This window comes from Natator depressus, chromosome 2 (genome assembly GCF_965152275.1).
Source record: "Natator depressus isolate rNatDep1 chromosome 2, rNatDep2.hap1, whole genome shotgun sequence".
NCBI lineage: Eukaryota > Metazoa > Chordata > Testudines > Cheloniidae > Natator > Natator depressus.
Genome location: NC_134235.1, coordinates 251,761,742 through 251,786,606, shown reverse-complemented (window position 1 = coordinate 251,786,606; position 24,865 = coordinate 251,761,742). Strand labels below are relative to the sequence as shown.

At 42.4% G+C, this 24,865-nt stretch overlaps 2 protein-coding genes across 3 annotated transcripts in view; both read left to right on the top strand.

The window, feature by feature from the left end:
• OXSR1 (oxidative stress responsive kinase 1) overlaps positions 1–16,595 on the top strand; it is a 121,832-nt gene extending 105,237 nt beyond the window's left edge. For both annotated transcript variants that reach the window (XM_074946358.1, XM_074946359.1), the window contains 7 exons: positions 5,174–5,209; positions 7,439–7,597; positions 9,886–9,953; positions 11,367–11,419; positions 12,992–13,060; positions 14,059–14,123; positions 14,824–16,595. In XM_074946358.1, coding sequence (XP_074802459.1) covers positions 5,174–5,209; positions 7,439–7,597; positions 9,886–9,953; positions 11,367–11,419; positions 12,992–13,060; positions 14,059–14,123; positions 14,824–14,898 — 525 coding nt within the window. In that variant the 3' untranslated portion in view covers positions 14,899–16,595. The remainder of the gene's footprint in view (positions 1–5,173; positions 5,210–7,438; positions 7,598–9,885; positions 9,954–11,366; positions 11,420–12,991; positions 13,061–14,058; positions 14,124–14,823) is intronic.
• A 3,949-nt stretch (positions 16,596–20,544) lies between these two features.
• The window catches only part of LOC141983327 (solute carrier family 22 member 13-like), a 41,849-nt gene continuing 37,528 nt past the window's right edge, over positions 20,545–24,865 (top strand). The window contains 2 exon segments of the mRNA XM_074946360.1: positions 20,545–20,691; positions 21,600–21,808. The gene's annotated coding sequence lies outside the window, so the exon portion shown is untranslated.

Here is a 24,865-nt window from a genome sequence, read left to right as displayed (position 1 = left end):
CCCGGCCATACTTCCTGATTGACTGCAGACTGTGTAGTAAAACTTGAGTTCTGCTTAGCTATACCTTAACCAATCATTTTACTGAAATTTAACTAACCAATCCTAACATATTGTAACATGATTATGTAACCAATTATATCCCACCACCTTAATTAGTTTACACCCAGCAAAATTAATTATACAGCAGACAGAAACAATCACAGAACCAGACTGAGATTATACATATAAACAATAGGGAGATGGGGGGACTACATTGATAGAACAACACAGAAATGAGGATTTCACATCCCAGCTATTGATAAGTGAGTTCTTGCCAGACAGGATGCTATCAAACTAAGTTTCCTTTTACATTTTCTAGGCACTTCCCTTTCTCTGGGGGTGATAGGCACTATCAGGACAGGATTGTATTCCTAAGAGCCCAATAGCTCCTTATTTCAGTGAGACTAGTTTGGAATGTAAAGATGTGACCAAAATTTGCTTCGCAGCTTATGGCTGCCTCTGCTGTGTAGCCAAAGATCTTAGCCTAAGAACAGGGCTTCAGACTGTCATAGTGAGAAAAGGCCTTATACAGTCAGTGATTTTGATTCTCTTTTATACCTCTAGAACTAGCTAAGTGGTAAGAATACACCTAAATTCTTCGAGTTTGGCCTTTACAGACAGGCCTGAATATCTATATCCTAACAAGTCCTTGTCCCGGAGAGTTTACAGTCTAACCAGACATGAGAGAGACAGGATGGGAGAAGTAGTAGTATCCCTATTTTACAGACGCAGTCCTGAGGCACAGGGCTTGTGACTTTTCCAAAGTTGCACACAAGTCTGTAGTAGAGCTGGGGATATGAATCCAGATCCCCTGGGTCCCAGTCCAGTGGATTAACAGAGAATCAGGATATTCTTATGGCTAATTTAAAACTCCAGTAGTATAAACTACCTGAGATGGTTTTCGTAACATTGTCTTAAGTACTGTAATGACCTGATTGATATTGATATCACTGCCTCCTACATGATAGAATCAGTACTGCTCAACTGCATCATCGGTCTTACACAGCCAACCTTCTCCCTTAGCTCAAGTAATTGGGACTTGTGATTGGACAGGTGGAACAGTTCTATCTCAGCAGTTGCCATGGACTTGCATGGCCCCAGTGGGCAATCAAGTGGCATCCGTGAAGTCCTAAGTAGCTACGGATTTTACAGTATTATATTTTATGTTGAAAAAAACAGGTGTAAAACTTGAAGTGTTAAATCCTTTGTAGATCTTAAATCTTCAATGATATGTATGCTCATCATTCCAAACACTACCACTTCAAAGATGTTTTCTGAATGTAATTCTTCCCTTTCATAGCAACACGTGGATTTTAACGGTTGTCAGATTTAACAAAAGAGAGCCAAAGAATGAGCTTTTGGAGACTTCTTCAAATACTCTTGTCCTAAAGTTATTTTCTCTCGGGGTGTTATTTGAACATTTGCCCCTTTAAACCTTTCATCTTTCTCATTTCCGTCTTCTGGTTCATTACATCCCTTCTATTTATGATCTGTGTAGCAATTTCCTTAAGTCTCTGCAAAATTGTTTTTCGCAACCTTGGAATTTTTTTAAAATGGTGCCTGTTAATATTTACCTTTACACACTTTTCTAATATGCTTGGTGGTTACAGTAACTCTGTTTTTATGTTAGCTTTCCAGTTACAAATTTGACTAGCTTCCTCTTTGTGGTCAGACTGTTACTACTCATCCACGGATGATCTTACATATCAGATAGATAATTCTGAAAATCTTAATCTAGGACACTCTCAGCTATAAAATACTCTCTCCCTATATTTTAAATTATAAGGCTAATTTTAAAGGAGGCTGATATTTCAAACCTTGTTTCAGAGAAAATTAAAATTTTGTTCCTATATATCTTGTCTCTGAAATCACGATACCCTGATTTAACACTGGCCCCTATTGTGTTTTAAACATGGCTTATTTGTTTTTTCCTATTGAGTGAGAGAAAATTGAGCCCTTCATTTATAATCTCCATTCCAAATGTTTGGACTAGCTAAAGATTCTTTGAAAACTGAACACATTATTCCTTGTACTGTGATCCATTCAGATCTCACAAGTGAATCAGGGTCAGGCTGGGTCAATATTAGGGTGGGAGATCTCCGAGGGGCACCTAATAATAAAATTAACAGTACAACATAAGAGCAAAATGCTCATCTTGTCACTAGCCTAACCAATGCCAGAAGGTAGCAACAGTGTCTGGAGATACCATTTTCAAATATCCGAGACTGACTTTGGCCAATTTGTAACATACTACCAGAGCCTCTCCACCAAAGAAAGTACAAAGGTCTTATTGCAGACCAGTCGGTTGCAGAGAATACTGTGTAGGAGGAACTCCTCCACTGTGATCAAATGCTGATGGCACCAGGAGAAGAGAGTAATCCAGGTGGAAAGGTAAAATCTGAAATCCATCCCACCATTAAGCCTCACTTGACATGTTCCCGAGCAAGATGTAGAAAAATTGTTTGGCATTATTCCCACAGACGCTTTTCCTCTGTAGCACACAGCTTTACTGTAGCCCTTCATTTGTTCTAAAATGCAATTTTCCAAGAGTCTGAATACCCCAAGAAATGAGTCAGTGTAGCTTAGAAGCACTGTTTGTCTGAGAGCTCAAAAGAACGCTAGACACTGCATGGAGACCTGGTCCCTTCTCCAAAGCTTTCAATCTAAACTGACACAGGGCAGGTGAGGGTAATAAGAATACAAACAAGACAGAGAAGGGAAGAGGCAGGACAAGGATTAAAAAAATAGGATTATACATTAAGGATATCATCATGTTATACACAACTCTGAGTTTGTTTTTAAAGTGTATTAGCTTACTTAAAGAATGCAAAAGTAATTACTGAAGTGTTGTGATTAACTAGTGAGCGTGAACATGCAGGGTGCCATTGTACACTGATACATTCATTTTATAGTGGAAGGTAAATCATTTTAAGAGCATGTGCGTTGTGATTTATCTTTAATTTGAATTTTCAAACTCCAGAGGGATCAAGCCGCTCAATTAGCATCTCTGTCAGAAAGTAAAAATTGAGCCAGTTTGCTCAATGGGATAGTAGTTGGAATTTTCATTAGTTTTCATTTCTAATAATGAATAGAAATGCCATTAGTTTGTCTGCTGTTGAAGTGTGAGCATAAGTAATGCTGGTGAGTAAGAAAACAGATTTGTAGAAAACATCTATAAATATTAAATGAGCTTAGTTTTCTTTAAAGATGGAAGTAGAAAAATATCCAAGATTAATTTCATTTATGTAGAAGCTTTCATCCAGCAGGGTCCCAAACTGCATATCTGTTGCTTTACTTTGCTAAAGCAAGCTGTCACTTTATTTAAAAAATGTTAACATTAAAAGGCAGTCATATCCAGAATGAAATGTGACAGCTATTTAAAAGAAGCAATTCTGTTGAACAGCTTAGTTCAGGGAGTAAAGATACCTTATCGAGTTAAAATTGCATGAGGAATATAAGGAAGCCGAATTTAAATCACCCAAAGTGGCAATTTGGCCAAGATAAGGGGGCTAACATCTACTCTTCCAAAAACATGGTGGCGTCTCTGACAACCAAAAAGGGATTAGGATCTCAGTTTTGGGTCTCATCCAAATGGCAGTGTGATAGTTCACGGAGCGCCCAGGACTGAGAGTCACCTTGTTACCCTCTGCTTCCAGTAATACCACATGTAATATTACTTTATTATCCCAACCTCAGCCCCATTTTTTAGACTATTGTTTCTCAACCTGGGGGTCATGACCTCCAGGGGGATTGTGGGACAAGTTTAGGGGGGATTACAGGCTCCATCTGTCAGCCTCTGGTGGCGGGGCTGAGGATTCGTCTGTCAGCTCCCGGGGGCTTCAGCCCCTCAGTGTTAGAGCCCCGCGTGGATATAAAGCAGATATTTGCGGAATTTCAGAGTGTTAGTGATGACCAAGACTCCTATCTGGGAGCGTGCAAGCTGATTGCACACAAGCGTGACCAGCGACAGCTGCTGGTGAGCCTGGTGCCCACTCTAGTGTGTAGGGCTGGGGGTGGAACAGCCACTCTGGAGGAGCTGCCCAGGCTGGGCCCTGGCTCCTGCAAGCGACTGCCCAACATACTGCTGCTTTCACCGCTGCAGTCCATGGCCCTGCTGGTCTCTCTCGTTGTCGCTAGAGCCCTGCAACTCCGTGGATATCTGCTTTATAACCGTAGATACCTGTATCCACGGATATAAATTTTGTATCCGCGCAGGGCTCTACCTACCTTTTCAAATCTGAATAAGTCCAAAGTGGGTCGCCAGCACAAAAAGGTTGAGAAACACTGTTTTAGGCTATAAATTTTTCGGGGCAGGGACTGTCCCGTGTTTGTATAGCACCTAACACAGAGTGTCCCAAATCTAGTTAATTTGAATAATAATTCCCTTTTACTCTCTCTTCCACTTCTTTTCTGACACCTTTGAGGGTCCTAGGCATAACCATAACAGAAATTTATAACTAATAGGAAAAGGTAGTATTGTTTCCCAAATATAAAATAAAAGACTATTTGTTCATTGTTTCAACTGTAGATAGGAAAAAATACCTTATCGTTCTTAGGAATTGTTTTTCATTGTCGTGTATATTGCTTATGACTTCAACTTTCTAATGTATTGAATGCTTATGACACCTTTAATATTCTAATTGCTTTGCAGACTGTTATGTTAGTTGGGGATTGGTCCTGCTTTGAGCAGGGGGTTGGACTAGATGACCTCCTGAAGTCCCTTCCAACCCTGATATTCTGTGATTCTGTGTTGGAGTGGCTTTAAAACAGATTTTATTGTCTCGGCTTGTTAATGAAATCCAAATCAGATCAATGTAGTCCTCATTAATATTCTATTTCTTTGCCAGTAAACAACTCCAGCATTTCTTATTATATGCTACTGTGTATAAATCGAAACTGTAAGTAATAAGCCAAGCCATGATAATGCATTTTCGGGGGATAGAGCATGGCTAGGCTGCTGAGAAATTATCTGGTTTGATTGCTATTGTGCATTTTAATATGTAGATAACAGTAAAACCAGACCCGTATATGTGCATTTATTGAATATTAACATGATTGAGGTAGTCCGTGGCTAGTCAGAAGGTTTTTTGTTAAACAGCTTATAGTAACAACTGATCTTTTTTTCGTTTTTTAGTCTCCCAGAGTGAAAGAATCTTTACAGAATTCTGAGGTAAGTTGGGCCTTTTGGAAGTTGTTGCTCTTTGAATTTGACAACTCCCAATCATTGCCAATATTGCAAGGAATGTGTTCTTATTGGCCTCTAAAAATAATATCCCAGGACTTGGAAGCTAGTTCCTTCTCTAGAAGGTGAATCATTGACTACCTAGAGAGAGCCTCTTAGCACTAACCTTAACAAACCTTTATAGCAGGGGTTCTCAAACTTCATTGCACTGCAACCCCCTTCTGACAACAAAAATTACTACATGACCCCAGGAGCCGGGACCAAAGACTGAGCCTGCCTGAACCTCATGACCACGGGCGGGGCCAAAGCTCAAACCCTACTGCCCTGAGTGTGAGGGGCCCAGGCCCAAGGGCTTCAGCCCCAGTCAGGGGGCCTGTAACCTGAGCCACACCACCCAGGGCTGAAGCCCTCAGGCTTCGATCCCGGGCAGTTGGGCTTGGGCTCTGGCGACCCCATTAAAATGGGTTTGTGACCCACTTTGGGGTCCTGACCTACAGTTTGAGAACCGCTGCTTTATAGGGAATGTTGTTTTCAATTTAGCTTATCATGACAGAGGCTCATCTGTGTAGTGAATTAGTTGCTAAAATTAGTTGCTCTAAAAATAATATCCCAGGAATATCCCTTGTGGGGATCTTCTCTGATGATTTCCTTGTCAGATAAAATCCTGAAGATTGTTACTGCTCTTCCGCTTTGAGGTTGAATCCACTATTTCAGAGTCTGTCAAGTTCTTCACATCCCTTCCCCCCAAACAACTCAAAGGGTTTGTCTACTCTAAAAGAAAAGGAGTACTTGTGACACCTTAGAGACTAACAAATTTATTTGAGCATAAGCTTTCGTGAGCTACAGTTTTGTCTACTCTGTAATTCAGAACCCGCAGCTGGCCCGTGCCAATTGATGTGGGCTCGGGCTAAGAGGCTGTTTGACTGCTGTGTAGACATTTGGGCTCAGCCTGGAGCCTGGGCTCTAGGACCCTACAAGGGGGGCCCGAAAGTCTACGCTGCAGTTAAACAGCCCCTTAGCCCGAGCCCTGCGAGCCTAAGCCATCTGGCACAGGCCAGTCACGTGTTTTTAATTGCAGTGTAGACATACCCAAAGTGCCTATTTTACAGGACCTGGTCTGACTCATTCTCAGCCTACAGCTAAGCCTCTGAGCTAGGCCTTCAGCAGTCCTTCATAGTTGGTAGTGGAGCAAGAATTTAATGACAGTTAAAATCTTGCTTCAGAACTCTTTGCGATCTGCAAATCTTACACAAGAATGTTATTAGTGCATCATAGATATTAGCATATGGTTGCTTTCTGATTTGGTGTGTAGATATTACTTATTTCCTTCCTGACACACATGGGATGTTAAACTGGCATGTCCTGTAGAATTCTGACTAGGCTTAGCCTATCCTGTTCTAACGCCGCTTGCAACTGAGAAATTGATCAATTAGAGAGGGATTCCCTGGAGCCATCTCAGAATTGAGGTCAGAAGATTTATAATTGCAATAACTCAGATTTCACCCATCCTTCTCCCCTGGAGAACTGATTAGGTTCTTTCTTTTCTATGTTTTTGGTCAGCCAGGGACTAGAGCATTAAATCTATACATCCAGTCCCAATCATGCTGCTCTTACATGCTTTGAAGAGCTTGCACTCTGTTTGCGTTACCTCAAAATTGAATGCGGGACTGCAGGTCATTAAGAATGACATCTTAATACCTGGAATCATATTTCTTTGGAAGCAGATAATTATCTACAAAGATTTAATTCTTCCCTGTGTTGTGTCCCTTTCCCCTCTGAAAGGAAGCACAAGCCAGTTTTAATAAAGCAATGTGAGAGGTTGACCCGATGACTTGGCAAATGAGACGTCAATAATGCTCATGTTCCAAGAAAACGGAGACTACAGCATGTGATTGTATCTTCCAGGGAAGAGCTCGGTTTGTATTACTTTGTAGCATTCAGTCCTTCTGCCATACAAGTTTCTTGTCCATAGTAATAGGGAGGATGAGCATTTCAGAAGATAATGAGGGAGAGGAGGAATCATCTTCCAGAACAAGGAGAAGTTGAAGCCTCTTGACACCCACATTGATCTGACTTAGTGGTTTGAGGGGATGGAAATGTAGCTGGCAGTAAACTTATCAGTTGTGCTTTGGCAAGCGGCGTCACCATGCACTTCATGCCCAGCCACCTGCTTTCAATGACATTCCTTTTCTCATTAAAACATCTTGTTTTTTGTAGCTGTTCCCACCAGCTGAACCCACAGGTCATTTACTCCATGTTCCAGCACAGACTCCTGCTCAACTACCTCAGCCAGCAGGACAAGCACCTGCGCAGCCTTCTCAAATTGCTGTCCCTCCACCCACTCTGGCTCCTGCAGCAGCTCCAGCAGCAGGGCAGGTAAGGCTAGAAACCCTTTATACACATCTCCAATTTTGTAGGAGATCCTCCTTAAAGTATCAGTCACACTAGAATTTATTTAAGCCAGGAAAGCTACTTATGATTTGTATTAGCGTGGTGAATTGTCCAATTGAGTAAGAGGAGTAGGCAGGCCCTAATGGCTTTGGGGTGCTTAGCTTTGCACAGTCCTGCAGGGATCTGCTGCTCCTGGGTTTTCTTTTCTTCGAACTAGTAGTGGCTTTTAGTGCTGTGCGGGGAGTGCATTCTTGAGTCTGGGGAAGGGTGAAGGAAAGAGGGGAATGCCTTGGTTGGATCAGCAGCTTCTTGTTTAAGATGATTAAGGAGTAACATTGTCAGGGCTGTCAAGCAGGTTCTGGCCAGACCTCTCAGCAGCTTCAGAGCCTCAAGGGTATGTCTATAAGGAGGAGTAGGAGGAAACTGGGAGGTGGAAGGAGGAGGTCCTCCAGGCTCTGAAAGGGATGCATGACACGTGCATTGAAAAAGCCTTCATATTAACAGAAGCTAATAGAGAAATCAGATTTCCCTGTGGTTTTGAGTTTGAGGCTGTTTTTTGACAGGCTCCCATTTGGTGCAGAAGAGAACTGATGTGTGTGAGGAAACCTAAAACCTTGCTAAGTAGTACAGAACTTAATTCTGTTCTGTATTGTTTTTAGTGGAAAGCCCAGCTAGGAGAGCCTACCCAGGAGGAAAAGAAGTGAATGCTGAAGGGCGGGGGTGGGGGCGGAATTTGCCAAAATAAACCATTCCAGAGATATTTGGAATATGTCTTGCAGTCGGCTGGCTTACAGTGCTGCTAAATTTGCCAGACTACTGAATGATGGTACTTCTAAATAAAATAAACTAAAGTTCATATTTGCAGTTGGGGAGAAGCATTTAATATTAACAAGACAATGTTAGCTTTGTTCTTTCTAATAGCCACATAGGGAAGAGTTTTGGCAACGCTACTAGTAAAAGTAACACTCTGGTCTTCATTTTTTCCTAGAAACTCTTTTTAGTAGAACTATATATAATCTCATTGCACTTAATTCCTATTTCCATTTTAAAGATAACCATTACTGACAACATACTAGTCTTAAAGAGAAATGGTACAGTTTGGAGTAGACATTCACTTAGCTGCATTAAATCATAGCTCAGAATCTTTGATGCTTTTTTAAATAGGGTCAGCATTTAGACCCGGATTTTTCAGAAAAGGTAGTGAAATTGATATCGAATGGAGTGAAATACCTCATTTCTCAGTCAAGCTGTTAATTTTTAAGTTGCTCAAAAGAGATTGATTCAGATGAAAAAAGGTCTTGGGTAGAGTTTCCATGCTTTGTCAGCCTCGTGTACGGTCTGTCCTGTTGCTTCAAGTTAATCTGTTGTGCAGAATGTGAAATACAGACCAAGATTTAGACAATGAAAGAGCAATCTATTCCACCCCCCGCCAGATTTTGATGAAACAATATATCCCTTTCCTAAAATCTATCATCAGCAGTATAAAGATCTGGAAATGTACTACTGAAGAGCATGAAACAAATACCTGACTACAAGCAGAAATAATCAGCTATAATTCAGAAGTGAAAATGGGTAGATAAACCCCTTTTAGAACTTTTTAAAATCCATTGTGTTAGGGATCTATGAAACAACCATGCATTCAGGAATGTACATCTAGGTAAAGGTAAATTCCCTACTAATCTATAAATCCCCCAATTTATGGTTTTATGGATTGTGGCTAAAATGTTCTAAATCGCCTAAGTCCCATTGAAAGTCAGTGGGGCTTAAGGCTCCTAAAAAACTTAGATGCTTTTGAAAATTTTTTCCTGTATCTTCAGAAAGCTGTGTAGGATATCTTGAGGCATGGGATGGAAAATCCATCCTGATTTATCAAATATCTTAGATTCCAAACAAATCAAATTTGCCTGAAAAATTATTTGATAAATGCACTGAAAACCTCTTCTGAAGCCTCTGGCCAGTTTCCAGTGTCTCTAAAAGGCAAATACCTATTCCACCATTTATTTTCTCTGGAGACAATTCCAGACAGAATTGTCTTTCTAAATATTACTATGTAGTATAGTTCAACTGTACATGAATATTCCTCTCGTTTGGGTTCTCATTGTGCTCTCAAAATTCCAATGCGTGGTTATATGCCCACACGTTACATAGTATTTGATAGTTGTATGGTATTCCGCATTTATACTCAATTGTTGTAATCTGTGTTTTGTGTTTTTAAGACTGGGGGCAGAGGGGTTCGTGATAGTTGATTTTAAAATAATCCAATCCCATTTTAGGCACCCCCTGCTGCAGCACCAGTTCAGGAGGATGTAAAAGTCCCCATCAGTCTTGTGCTAAGGTTAAGGTAAGTGTGCTACTGTGCAGCTGTTGGAAAGGAAGGCAGTGTGAACGAGTGGGTAGGGCCTGGGCTGTTAAACTAGGGAGCTCTGGAATTGTAATCCTGGATTTGTCACTGAAACATTGTTTCCTTGAGTAAATTATATAACCAGTTTTCCCCATCTGTAAGATAGGTAGGTGACGTTATCCCTACCTCAGAGGGTTGCTGTGAGGATGACTGTAGAGTGTTCTAGAAGTGTCGTTAATTTCATAGATCGTCATGTCTTCTCCCTTGTTGCATTGAAGGGATGGTGACCATACATGTACTCCAGTTTAGGTTCCATCCTATGCCCCTAACTGGGACCCAAACCCAGCAATGTTTGGCCATGGGACTGGAGGGCATGAGGAAATCCAGGGGGCCCAAATTCTTTTATTCATGCTCCTCCTTGCAGCTTTGCAAATTCTGTATCCTGAAAAGTATCAATCTTTGTGTAAAGCTTGCCAAACTCTATGTACTAGGTAAGAATGAATTATCCATTTTTCCCAGGGGTGTTCAGGGATATTAAGTTGTTTAAAACAACCAAAAGCACTTACGGTACCTGATCTCTTGTGGGCTTGCTCAGCTGTAATGGGATTCTGTGTGGGCATGCTGGGAGTGTCTCATGGAGTAGCAGCCAGCGGTCTGCACAAGTGACCTGACATCGTTGTACTGAATGGCCTTCTGCTGTGCTTTCTTAAGCATGACTGTGTTAGGTAACTTCATGGGGGAGGGAGGCCCTTCCTAATGTTCATTGTATAAGGAGATCAGCTTATTTAGAACAGTTTACCACTGTGTACAGTGCTCTTCTGTAGTTAGGTACAAGAAAGAGAAACCAGTTATAAATACAATCTAAATTGGCAACATCAGCAGTACCATTAAAGAATATTCAACTCTCAAGTGTCTCCACAGGTCTGCCACAGACTTCCTAAGCAAGTTAGTTAATCTCCGTGCCTCAGTTCCCCATTTGCAAAATGGGGATACTTTTCCTACCCCACAAGGATGCTTCAAGGATAAATCCATTCATGTTTGCATGGTGCTCGGATATTGGAGTGTGTGTGTGTGTGTGTGTGTGTGTGGTAGGGAGGCGCTCATAAGTTCCTGGATAGATGGGCCTCATGTATCCTGAGTATCAACAAGCACTGGCTCTGTCAAACCAATGGGGGAAGCAAATTCCTAAGTAGATGGCCCTGCACTGAGAGCTTTCCTCCCAGAGGCAAATCCAGGGACTGTCTGTGCATCCCTGTTGGATAGAGTAGCTGGTATTTAAAAATTAAGATCCAATTATCTTTTTTGAATCACTCCCCTTCAACCAGAACACTGGAATCCACAAACAATCTGAAATAAACTCTGTACAACATCTTTTTCATTTTAATTTATTAAAACTATGTATTCTTACCACAGGAATTCAAAGAAAGAACTAAATGATATTCGGTTTGAATTTACCCCAGGGAGAGGTGAGTAGTTGTGGAAATTAAATGTATTGAATGGGGGGGGTTGGTGGCTATCTTTGTGGTGGGTTTCTTGTTTCTTTTTTTCTTGGCAAAAAATTGAAATGAATGTGTGGTGATCCAAACAAAGGTTCAGATTGAGGCCTATGCTCAACCGGAGTGTACTTGTTCCACTCGTTAAATGTTTGAGATATCCAGAGCAAACTGCCTGCATCAGACCTTCTTGGAAGTTTGGTGCTGAGGCAGTGGGGCATGCTTTTAAAGTATCGCAAAAAAAAAAGGCGTACTTGTGGCACCTTAGAGACTAACCAATTTATTTGAGCATAAGCTTTCGTGAGCTACAGCTCACTTCATCGGATGCATACTGTGGAACGTACAGAAGATCTTTTTATACACACAAAGCATGACAAAAATGGGTGTTTACCACTACAAAAGGTTTTTTTGGGGTGGGGGGAGAGAAACCTTTTGTAGTGGTAAACACCCATTTTTTCATGCTTTGTGTGTATAAAAAGATCTTCTGTACTTTCCACAGTATGCATCCGATGAAGTGAGCTGTAGCTCACGAAAGCTCATGCTCAAATGAATTGGTTAGTCTCTAAGGTGCCACAAGTACGCCTTTTCTTTTTGCGAATACAGACTAACACGGCTGTTACTCTGAAACCTTTTAAAGTATATCACTCTGAACACCAGCAATGGAGGGACTAAGATGCAGTCCTCAGGCCATGTCCAGCTCAACGTTCTACAGTGTGGTCTACAGCCTCTAGAATACAAGTCACAACATGTAATGCTCCAAGTGACAGGCAGCTTGGCTCAAGATGGAACAACGTATGCTGGGATCTGCGTTTTATATGGTTCTTGCCTCCATACTCAATATGATGGCATCAAGGTCTCTTGATGTTCAAGATTGCATGCTTTCTTTTTTAAAGATATGCTCTAGTTCAAAAGGAATTATTTTGGGGAAGTTCTCTGGCCTGTGTTATACAGGAGGTTAGACTAGATGATCGCAATGGTCCCTTTTGGCCTTGGAATTTATGAATCCATGAATGCAGGATTGGCAGGCTACTGGACCAGCTCCTTCAATCCGAAAGTTCTGGGTGTCCCTACAAGACCTTTGGATAACTGAGGTGGTACGGTGTAGCTAATTTTAAATAGTGTCCACCTCTTAGATTTTTGTGGGGGTGGAGGCAGATGAGGATATTTACAGAAGTCTCTAGTGGCCTTAAATTTGTCTGGCCACCTGTCAATACAGGCTTAGGGTAGAAAAGCAGCAAAACTGTAATTGGCAAATATATTATAATTGCGTCCTAATGTGACCATTTAGACATTTTTTCTAGCTCAGCCAGCTCAGCAAACTTTTATTGTATCATAAATTATAATCCATGCAATTTGTGCAGGTTTTAGTTGTTTGTTTTTAAGAACTACCCTTGCCAAATTTCTGATTCCCAAATCATTTGGGTTAATGAGAAACTTGATTGTCCAGTGTTGTACCTATGACTTTGTTGTTTGAGTGACCATAGTGTAAGTTGTCCCAGACTAGTTGTAATGTAAACTAATAGCACTTATCTTTGTCCCCTACAGATACTGCTGATGGTGTGTCTCAAGAACTCATCTCAGCTGGGCTTGTTGATGGCAGAGATTTAGTAATAGGTAATTTACAAGTGATGCTGTAGTATTTCTCTGTATGAATATGTATGCTTTACAATAAACACCTTTAGTTATATAGCATGTGGAGAATTGCCAGATCCTTAGGTACTGAGTTCTTCTGGGAAAGCTCACTTAGGCCCTGATTCTGTACATCATACTTGGGCAAAACTGTCATTAATTCCACTGGGAGTTTTGGGGCTCAAATCCTCACACTCAGGCAGAGTTCACAGAGAACTTGACCTGTTTATAAGAATTGTGAAGAAAAGGTTCTGTTGACTGTAATTGTAGTACAAACTAAAATAAACAGCATCTAGGGAGTGCAGTGGATACACTTGCCTTTCACCTCCTTTCACTTCTCGAGACCCTTGGCTGGTGTCCCATTTTGAAACAGGAGTAGATCGAAGTGCACTACAGAACACTTAGTAGATTGTAGCAGGGTCCATGCAGACAGCGCGCAGCAGGCTAGTGCAGGGTACATCTGCAGCCCAGCTTGCTGCGAACTAAGTGTTTGTATAGCCAAGCCTCAGATCCCCACCTCCCACAATCATTCCCTAAAAGAATACCTTCTCTTAAACGGTCTAAAACTAACAACAATCTACACTGCATGAGCACTTCTCATCAGCTATAGCATGTCGAATTGCATTCCAGAGAGACTGGTTTTGAAAAGGGGCTCAATCCAGCCTCCCTCTTAGAAGGTAGAAATGGTGCCAGCTAGCAGCTCACCTGATTTACCAATACAGTCAGGCATTTAAGACTACACCTGCATAAACAGAGGTTGCTTTTCAGAATCAAGCTATAATATTTGCACAGTTTAAAGGTGTAGATTAAACATAACTTTTTATTTTGCCTGGTTATGCGCCTGAAGATTTCATACATTAACCTGTATTTGTAAAGTGTTCTAAGCTTGTACTCTGAGTAGTGTTTAAAAAAGTAAGTTCCTAATGGATTTAGAATTAACTGTATTGAGTGTCCTAATGTAACCTGTGTGTGTGTGATTTCAGTTGCAGCTAATTTGCAGAAAATTGTGGAAGAACCCCAGGCAAACAGATCCGTCACTTTCAAACTGGTATTTATTCCTGTTCCCTTGTTAAGCAAGTTGCCATTTTTGTAAATAAAACACTGCATATGTAGTGACAAGCTTCCTGAACCCCTTCCTTACTTTCCTGAACTTTTCAATAAGAGTATTGAAATAGTGTGGTGGTGTTATCCGGATTTGAAAACCCCATGTACTCAACAAGAGTAGAAGTGTTTTGGCCAGGTAAGGGGACTTAGAGGTGCCGTGGGCTCCTTTCTGGAGGAGGAAAGGGAGGCTCCAGATGACAGGAGGGTTTTTTTGAGAGGGGAGGAAGCAGAAGACAGACCAAATGAAGACAAGTTGGGAGGTTGAGGGTGTCCTTGAGCCCAAGAAGCATGGTGGCAGGGGAGCCCTGCAAAGAAGTAGCAAAACCCAGAATTTTTTTTATCAGTAGGGGGTTGAAGGTGTCCCATTATAAATTTAGACCTATCTTGGGACAGGGAGTACCTGTATTGTTCACCCTGGGTAGTAGGCTTAGCCATAAAGTGAATAGTTGTTGATGAAACTTTTTGAGCGCAGCTCTTCATAGCTGAAAAATGCTCAGAGGTAAACTTCAGACACTGCCATCTGCTGAGCATAATGCAGAATTGTCCTGTACCTGCTCCTTCCCTGAACTAGACTCACGCAGGTCAAGCTATAAATAATGTAGAATGTGGTGCTATTGAATTTTTCTTTCCCATTATGTTCCCAGGCATCTGGTGTGGAAGGCTCAGATATTCCTGATGATGGCAAACTTATAGGATTTGCTCAGCTCAGCATCAGCTAAACTGCAATCCGAGGAGAGGTTTCCTTACTGAAAACCTATATGTGCATATTCCTCATGCTTCTGTTGGCCTGAAAAACAAACAAAACAAAAACCACTACTGCCAAAGAATTGAACTACAGCCCCCTTTCTAGGAGCTTTAACATTTTTTCCTAAATAGGATCACAAACCTATTCAACTTCCTGAAATTACTGATTCCGTTTACTGCTTTTGTAAACAACTCTCGTAAGTTTTTATATCTCCTTCATCTCACATGTGCAGATCCAACAATTCATTGCCTGCAAGGTCATTTTATTATTGCCTTACTTTAAAAAAAAAAAAATAAAAAAATACTACTGAGTACGAAACAGGGGTTCCACTACTCTAATCATCCAGCCTAGATGTTTGCTTATGTGGGGTTTCATTTCTTTCACTTGCTGTTTTTGCACAAGCTTAAAAGGCCTTTTTTGTTTCTTTTGCTCTTGAATCTGCTTTTTCACCTTGCATCTGAAATAGCAATGGAAATGCTGATTGGTCAGCTGACGTGCTGGGGAATCTGGCTTATCTTTGGCTGTGCTTTTAAAACTCAACGGATTTGAATGATGGCACCTCAGACAGCGAGCCAAGTCTTAACAGTAGGACAGCCAAAAATGTTCTCTTTCATCACATTTCTGAGAGATTCCTTTAAACTATTATCACCTGCCCCTTTAGTAAATTGCTAATAGCCTTCCCCCTTTTCCCTCCTTTATTCCACATTAGTGCGAAGTGTGGCACTGGGACAGAACCTCTTAATTTACCCTGATCAGGTTATTGTTTAAAGTAGGTCTTTGATTCTACATCCTCAGATGTAGTCCATTCTTAAAGTAGAACTGGGAGGCTTTCCAGACACTGACCTTTCAGGTAGATTAGTAATAGTCATTTTTACAAAGGAGAGGAAATCCATGCTGCTTGGCACTTAGAAAGCCTGCATATTGAATTATTCTTTAAAACAAATCCCTCTGGCCTGCTGAAAGAGTCATTCCTTATGTGCTTTGCAAACAGGTACATGTGGAACCGTCCCTGTTCTGTTTTACAGCAATAAAAGGATTGCCAGTAGATGTATACTAGGCAAGTAAGCTCTGGACCTTGTGTCCATCCTGCACTAACTGCTTGGGTTTTCAGATGTCTTCTCGACCCAAGTGTCGAAGTTTGATCCAGGAGGTCACTGAAACCATGTAACTCACATTTAGGTTTCGTTAGTATGTGGTGTTTAATTTGAATTTCTACATAAATAATATAAATTATACTTTTAGTTTAAAAAAGACACTTGTAATGCAATATGTGAATAATAAATGGTGTTGATTTTTTCCTACTGTTTTACAGTTCGCCTTTGTATCTTCTATTGGCTTTGAAGTGTTTTATACAATTAAATTGTAAGCCTGTAATTTAACACAGAAATATGGAAATACGTTCTGTTTCCATCAGTTGCATACCATTCAGAAAGGAGTGTTAAAATGGGACAACTGGGTTCAATTAGGACTTTTTTATTTCTAAGTCTTGTAATGAACAATATATATTTATATATTTTTCTCTATGAGCGGCTATGGAAGCTTCCTAAATTTTGCATGGTTTTATACTGCACTTGTTTCTTTAGCCTGTAGTTTAATATCTTCCTACTGGGACTGCCAGTTATGCACAATCCCATCACTAAATGAGTGCAAAGGGAGGGAATGGGAGAAGAGGATGAGAGAGAGAGTTTGAGCAGCGTTAAAGTGCTGAGTATGAGAGCGAATAAAGGAATATAAAGCACATGACAATTTTTAATATAACAGGGTGGTTAGTTCTCATTTAAAACATGTGTGAAAAGTTTGGGCACCTTTTCGTGTTGTGTGATGCAAAATACGCTCATGGCTTATCCTCTGAAGTTCTTATTGGCTTTGGAAGAGCTGGTTGTGATCTGCACATTCATGAAGGCCAGTGGGTGATACTACTTTAATTTTTAAACTTTAGACAGAATATGGAGACCAAATAGTTTTGGTACAGTATTAATTCTCTTCTGCCTGCATGCCATGAATACCTCACTGTTCATTTGTGCACTGGTGCTGAGAAATGTCAGACTCAAACTGCTCAAATGAAACAATGTAGTATCTATTTATTAAATAATCCCTGGCCCTCCCTAATTCAGAACTAGCAGAGACAGTGTGTTTGCACTGACATTGAGGCTTCTATGTTTTTTTTAAATTAAAAAAAGCAGCTAGAGTGTATTGAGATTAGGTCTCTAGACATTTTTGGTAGTCATTCAAAATTTTGCTTGGGATACTACAGTGCTAGATAATTTTGTTTCTAAGTGCCAATGCTGTTCATAAAAAATATTTTTTTTAATATGTCATTAATGGATTTGGTTTTTGGTAAATTCTGGTCTGAACCTAGGACCAGGTGGTATTTTTTAATTGAGTTGATACTCTAAGGATAATGCTACATTAATGAAACAGGATCCTCTCCACAACTTTGTTGTGTTGTAGATTATAATGACAGATGTAAAATATTCCGCCTTTTTTCTTTTGACTTTGTATTTTATTGCATGTATCTCTAATTTTTAATCAATAAAGAATAAATTGTCCATGGCCATGCATTAGGTGCCTTTTGTTTTAAGAGTTGGGGTCCGATATTGGAAAGCTGGTATACGGGGCTGTCACAGAGACCAGAGTTCATGTACATAACTGAACGTTAGAAGCTCCATACCTGACTCTCAAAGTGAAAAAGTATTAATGTATCTCTACACTGCAATAAAAAACCTGCAGCACTGAGTCTCAGAGCCCTCGTCAGCTGACTTGGGTTGCAGGGCTAAAAATTGCAGCATAGAAGTTTGGTCTCGGGCTGCAGCTCGGGTAATGAGTCCTTCTCCATTCTGGGGCCTTAGAGCCCAGGCTCCTGCCTGAGCCTGAATGTCTACACTGCAATTTTAAAGCCTCCTAGACCAAGCCCTGTGAGCCTGAGTCAGTGGACTGGGGTCAGCCATATCTGTGCCGCAGATAGACATACCATAGTGGGGATGGGTTCTGAAGAATTGGGAGGATGCATTGGGGTTTCACCTCTGCAGAGCTGGGATCTAGCATTTTGTAGTGGGTTACACCAAAATGTCTGAACTCATGCTTAATAAAAAACTGGTGTATGTTATAAAAGTGCTGTGTGACTGGGCAAAATCAGTTTCCTGTCCTGAAATAACCAAGAGTGTTGCAAATTTAAAGTCCATTATCCAAGCACTGTTAGAAGCTTTCATAGCACTTTAAAGAGCCAAACTTTTTTCTTCTTGTGTCTTGAAATATTATCAGGAACCCTCCACAGTAGAGGATCTGATTCAGGAATTTGTGAGAACTTTGCTTCAAATTTTAGGAGAAGTCAAGAGTGCACTGAAATCTTTTTACAGAAACCAGACAGAAGTGAGATGCTACAAGTCTCTTTATCTTGCAGTGTCATGTCTCCAGCTAACTCTGATTGTGCAGCTCATCCTCTTAAACCCTAATAGTGTGGGTTCTTCCAAGCCCCTCTTTGTTAGCAGTTGCTTCTGTTTGACTGTTGTAACAGGAAGGTGCCCCATGTTAAAGACCTTGTTGGAATGTGAGGATGCAAGGAGGCCACCAGTCATGGCAAGCTACCAATAGATTTCCAAAGTAAGTACTTGAAACTCTTACTGTAACCTGGTGCTGAACTACAGACGTCCTATGTAACTTGTATCACTGTGCCAAAGATTAACTAGTGACCAGTCAGTGTGTCAAGTGAATGACTGGATAGTTCTATAAGTGATCAGTCTTTAACAGCGTACCACCCCAGCGGTCTGTTGGTAGATAAATTGTATTCAGTCAGCATCTTGCATCATATAGCTACTGGGCTGAAAACACAAAATTGTTGCCCTATTTCATTATTGCTCCCTATTATGAAACAGAGATAGCAGTTGGCTTCCTATGGTATAAACCTAATTTTTCAAACATTCAACCCCATAGTCCCAAGAAGAAACCAGTCCCTCTGAAATTTCCATATCTTCCTGGAAAAAACTGTAAGCAGGGAAGACAAGGAAGTTCGAAAATGAATAGAATTGTTATGTTAAAAAAGTAAAACTTAACGAAGATTCCGGTGATTGCTTTTTTGAAACCTTTCCAAACTGCCTGGCTTTGTTTGGCTCCTCATGTTGAAGTGCTGTGGCCTGTATGCTGCAAATGTATTGTGTTGGCCTTGCTGAGATATGCCTTCTTGTTTTTTGAGGGGCCCTTGTAATGTCCCCACTAAGATATTCTATGGTAGGGGTGTAAATGTCATAATACATTGGGAAGAGAAAGGGTTAACTAGAACCTTATACAGCAGTGATATAAAGAGGCTGCGCATATCCATCTCGGCCTCTTTGATGAGGAACATGTTAATGTTTGTCTCATCAGACCATAACCCTGTGCCGTGGAAGCTGGCTAGAACAAACTAGTTCCCATACTGCCTTGTCAGATGGCATCTTACCAACCGCTTTCTCACTCAACATCGCTGTACATCTGGCTTCTGCGGTGTTGCGTGGTACTTGTATTATTTTGTGTTGGGGCCCCATTGTGCTAGGCATTGTCCAGGTGCGTTAGACAATCCCTGCCTCCGCAAGGCTTGCAGTCTCAATAGGTAAGTTGGACCAGTGGAGGGAGGGGAAATGCCCAGGGTCACCCAGCAGCCCAGTAGCAGAGCTAGGAATAGGACCCTGGCCTCCTGACTCCCAAGTCCAGGCCCACTGAAGCACACTGCTTTTTTGTGATGCCTGCAACATTATAATCCTTCAGTATAGGCAATCACTGTCAGAAAAAATCCCCTCTCCTGCTCTCCATGAGAATCAATGTAGGGCTAGAAGGGACCTCGAGAGGTCATTGAGACCCAGTCCCCTGTGCTGAGGCAGGACCAAGTAAACCCAGACCATCCCTGACAAGTGTTTGTCCAACCTGTTTTTAAAAACTTCCAATGGTGGGGATTCCACAGCTTCCCTTGGAAGCCTGTTGCAGAGCTTAACTACCCTTAGAGTTAGGTTAGATATTAGGGAAACTTTCTAACTCTCCCTTGCTGCCGATTAGGCCCATTACCTCTTGTTACTGATCCCTGCCCTCTTTATAACGAGCCCTTTACACATCTGAAGAGACTGTTCTCAGGTTCCCCTCAGTCTTAATTTCTCCAGACAAAACATGCCCAGTTTTTTTAACCTTTCCTCAGGTCAGGTTTTCTAAACCTTTCAGGGTAATGAATAAACTAATTTTTACTAGGTAAAAAAAACATTAACGTGGTGAACAGAATTTTGCAGGGCTGGTAGCTGTGTTATCCTGTGTGCTGTCCTGCTTGGATCGTCCTCCGTTTCAGCGTGTGTTAATGCCTAAGCTGCTGTTTGTCTTTGGCTGACACGCTTTTCTTATTTCTCTCTGGGTCCTGGTGGCTGATAAAGCTGTTGGTTAGAACTCCTGGGAAGTCTTATTCTTAGGGGAATTCCGCACCACGGCACGTTCAGAAAACATTTCCCCCCGCAGATTGCTTTGCTTCTCTGCAGAAAGTGATGGGGAAGCAAAGGGAAGCTGTGCCTGAGGTGGGGGGGTGGGGATGCCTGTGGGCATAGATTTTGGGGGGGGGCATTGCCCCCAAATGGAGGTGAGGGCACATGGGGTCAAGTGCCACTGCGCCCCCCCCCCATTTTTGCAAGCGCAGAGCTGCCTGGCTGAAAGAGTGCTGCTCTGCTCCACTGACTTTGCAGCTGGGCACCACCTCCTTGGTCCTAGAGCCAATTTTGTTCCCCTTCTGTGTCCTGGGAGCCATCCTGTTTTCTCCACAACAGTGAGTGCCCATGGTGGGGGAGGATGAGTGGGGCTGGGGGAAAGAAGCAGTGGGGAAGGAAGGGTGGTGGGATGGGGTAAGGTGCCGTGGGGAAGGGGCATGGGATGGGGAAGAAAAGGGGATAGTGGAATCAGGGGCGGGGTGGGGGGAGTGGGAGCCTGCCATGTTGCATTCCCTCACTGCAGCTGGGGCTTCCCTGTTAAGCAGGCCCATTGACCCCACCCCGATGAGCCCCACCTCCCCTGCCCCTGGACCACCCTGATGAGCCCCCAGACCTCCACCCTATTGAGCCCCAACCAGCTGCACCAGGACCCCCACCCTGATGAGCCCCGCCTCCCCTGCACCCAGACCCCTCAGCTGAGCCCCAACCACCTTCACCGGGACCCCTCTGCAGAGTCCATTGCCCCTGCACCTGGAACTCCCCAACGAGCTCCTGTGGATCCGGATCCCCACTGAGCCACTCCCACCCAGATTGCCCCACACCTGGATCCCCCCATGTCAAGCCCCTCTACACTTGGATCCTGCTGGGCTGAGCCTGCCTGCTCACACCTGGTGTGCTTGGCGCAGAGGGGCAGGGCCTCAGGGTGTTTCTGGGGCAGGTCCAGTCCTTGTGCTGTGTCAGAGATGGGTGCAGCCTCCCTACTGACTCCATGTCCCAGGCGGAAGTGGTGCAGGGTGATCTCCCACCACCATGCAGCCAGTGGCCTGTGTCCCCCACTGCCGTGCTGGAGCCTCCACATTTATTGACAAAATTTGCAGAATTTTAAAACATTGTGCGCAGAATTTTTATTTTTTGGTGCAGAATTCCCCCAGGAGTAGAATTCTGCTTGGTGGGTAACTTGTGGCACAAGTGAGCTAGGAAAAGGGCCCTGTAGCCATACAGGTTTAACAGCAATCCTCCCACTCAGCTCAGCCTGCCTGGAGGTTGCAGTGGTTCTGGCTTCCGGACATTCCAAACGCCCGGGGATATCGAACGGTGTGGGACTGCGGCTTCCCACACAGGCCGAGCCTAACTACAACCTGTGCATGCCTTCAGGACAGACCACGCTTTCTCCTTCCTCTCTTCCCCTGCTGGGCCTTGGCAAATGGCCTGATTACACCATCCTTGGAGCTCCAGGTAGCTAGTTCCCTTAAAATGGCCGTATCCTGCTAGACACTAACCATTTGTCATAAGTTTACCATATCTCTACTGTTTGCTTACAATAACTTTCATTGACTTCCTGTCCTGGTCTGAACCAAATATGTAACTATCATAAGGTACTGAAAGAGCCAAAAAGCAAAAGCTATCCACAGAGCTGGGTCTACGTTCTTGAATCTCCCGGCCATAAGATACATTAATTTAGACTAACGGTATGGTGATTTATACAAAAAGAACAGGAGGACTTGTGGCACCTTAGAGACGAACAAATTTATTTGAGCGTAAGCTTTCGTGGGCTACAGCTCACTTCATCAGATGCATAGAATGGAACATATAATAAGAAGATATAGATATATAGACATACAGAGAAGTTGGAAGTTTCCATACAAACTGTAAGAGGCTAATTAGTTAAGATGAGCTATTATCAGCAGGAGAAAAAAATGTTTGTAGTGATAATCAAGATGGCCCATTTAGACAGTTGACAAGAAGGTGTGAGGATACTTAACTTAGGGGAATAGATTCAATATGTGTAATGACCCAGCCACTCCCAGTCTCTCTTCAAACCCAAGTTAATGGTATCTAGTTTGCAAATTAATTCAAGCTCAGCAGTTTCTCATTGGAATCTGTTTTTGAAGCTTTTCTGTTGCAAAATTGCCACCCTTAAATCAGTTACTGAGTGGCCAGAGAGGTTGAAGTGTTCTCCTACCGGTTTTTGAATGTTATGATTCTTGACGTCTGATTTGTGTCCATTTATTCTTTTGCGTAGAGACTGTCCGGTTTGGCCAATGTACGTGGCAGAGGGGCATTGCTGGCACATGATGGCATGTATCACACTGGTAGAGATGCAGGTGAACGAGCCCCTGATGGGGTGGCTGATGTGACTAGGTCCTATGATGGTGTCACTTGCATAAATATGTGGACAGAGTTGGCATCAGGCTTTGTTGCAAGGATAGTTTCCTGGGTTAGTGTTTTTGTTGTGTGGTGTGTGATTGCTGGAGAGTATTTACTTCAGGTTGGGGGGCTGTCTGTAGGTGAGGACTGGTCTGTCTCCCAAGAGCTGTGAGAGTGAGGGATCATTTTTCAGGTTAGGCTGTAGATCTTTGATGATGCTCTGGAGAGGTTTTAGTTGGGGGCTGAAGTTGGGTCATTACACATATTGAATCTATTTCCCCATGTTAAGTATCCTCCTCACACCTTCTTGTCAACTGTCTAAATGGGCCATCTTGATTATCACTACAAACGTTTTTTTTCTTCTGCTGATAATAGCTCATCTTAACTAATTAGCCTCTTACAGTTTGTATGGAAGCTTCCAACTTCTCTGTGTGTGTGTGTTTATACACACACACAATCTCTCTTCTTACTATATGTTCCATTCTATGCATCCGATGAAGTGAGCTGTAGCTCACGAAAGCTTATGCTCAAATAAATTGGTTAGTCTCTAAGGTGCCACAAGTACTCCTTTTCTTTTTGCGAATACAGACAAACACGGCTGCTACTCTGAAACCTGTGATTTATACAGGCATTGAATAAGCAGGGTCTCTCCCCTGAAGGAGAGGGCGTGAAATGCAGTCACAAGTGATGCCAGCAAAAATTAGTTGTTTAATAGAGGTGGCTGGTCTTTGACCAGTTAGTCCAAGCTTTACTTGAAACCTTAGGGCTATTCTGAAGTGGTTTCTTCAGGAAGAAGCATTCCCCGATGAAGGAAGTATCAGATTCATTGAATGGATAAAGGACTTGGGGCTGTACTACAAAGGAACAGAGGAGTACCCTTTGAATAATGTTTGAACCCTCTAGTAATGCGCAATCTCTTCTGTTTTAGAAGCCACCAGAACAGCAGGGTGCATGTAGCTAGGCCTCACATTTGGGTATATTTAATCAACATGGTTATTTGGGACTTACCTGCCCTGGTGGTTTCTCCACGTTGTTTTTCTTGTGTAAAAAGCAAAGACCCCAGCAGCAGGAGCGAGGAGAGGTGAATGTGGACAGAGGAGACTCCCGAACAATTTTCCCTTTAGACCAGACAAGTATTAACTGTGCAGTCCCTTGCCAGTCAAAAGTTTGCAGAGAAACCAAATCCAAGTAGCTTAGTTGTTTAGAGCAAAGACTCACTGAATGGCTTAATGCTGCAGGCCATGAAGGCATCTGTTAATTTGTATGAGAATTAAGAACCCATCCAGCTGTTGGATAAATGCAAAAAATAGTTGATCAGTTATTTAGCAGGCCCTGTGACACTGCACTTGGTCTTCTAATGGCCTCTCTGTGCTAGCTGTTGAAACCGGTCTCACTGCTCAGGTTGTTGCATTAGGAAGCTCACTACACTGTTGCGTTAGGAAGCACGCGTATAGGACAGCAACTCTGTTCTTATTGGGTCAGTGCAGACGCCACGTGTGCACAGAGCATTCTCAAGACAAATGTTATTTCTGGGAACCAATTACCCCGCTATAGTAACCTCCTGTTTAAACCAGTTTGTTTCAAAACAGCTGTTTCCACTATGCTTCTGTAAAAATAGTTTCCAGTGACTCAATGACCAAAACAATTCTTTCCCTTTGTTAATTTGTAAACTTAAAGTAACTTTCTCCCTAGCTAATGTCCTCCTTGCCAGAGATTCAGCCCCTCTGGCCATGTTGTAAACTCTTGGAAAATGAATGTTTTTTAATGGAAATACAAACACTGTTCTAATACTAATAAACTCTGTTGTGCTTCTACACTGTGGATAAACTTTTCAAGAGTTCCTCTGGGACATGGAAGTCCATGCTCTTGACTATTTTACCCTGTAGCAGCTTTCATCCTGGGATCCCAAGGTGCTTTACAAATCTTGAGTAAGGGCTTGTCTACACTGGCACTTTCCAGCGCTGCAACTTTCTCGCTCATGGGTGAGAAAAAACACCCCCCTGAGCGCCGCAAGTTTCAGCGCTGTAAAGTGCCAGGGTAGACCGTGCACAACAGGGAGCCGCGCTCCCAGCGCTGGAAGCTATTCGCTTCATGGAGGTGGTTTTTTAATAGGGAAAGGTTTCTACTCCCGGTACTTCCTCATCC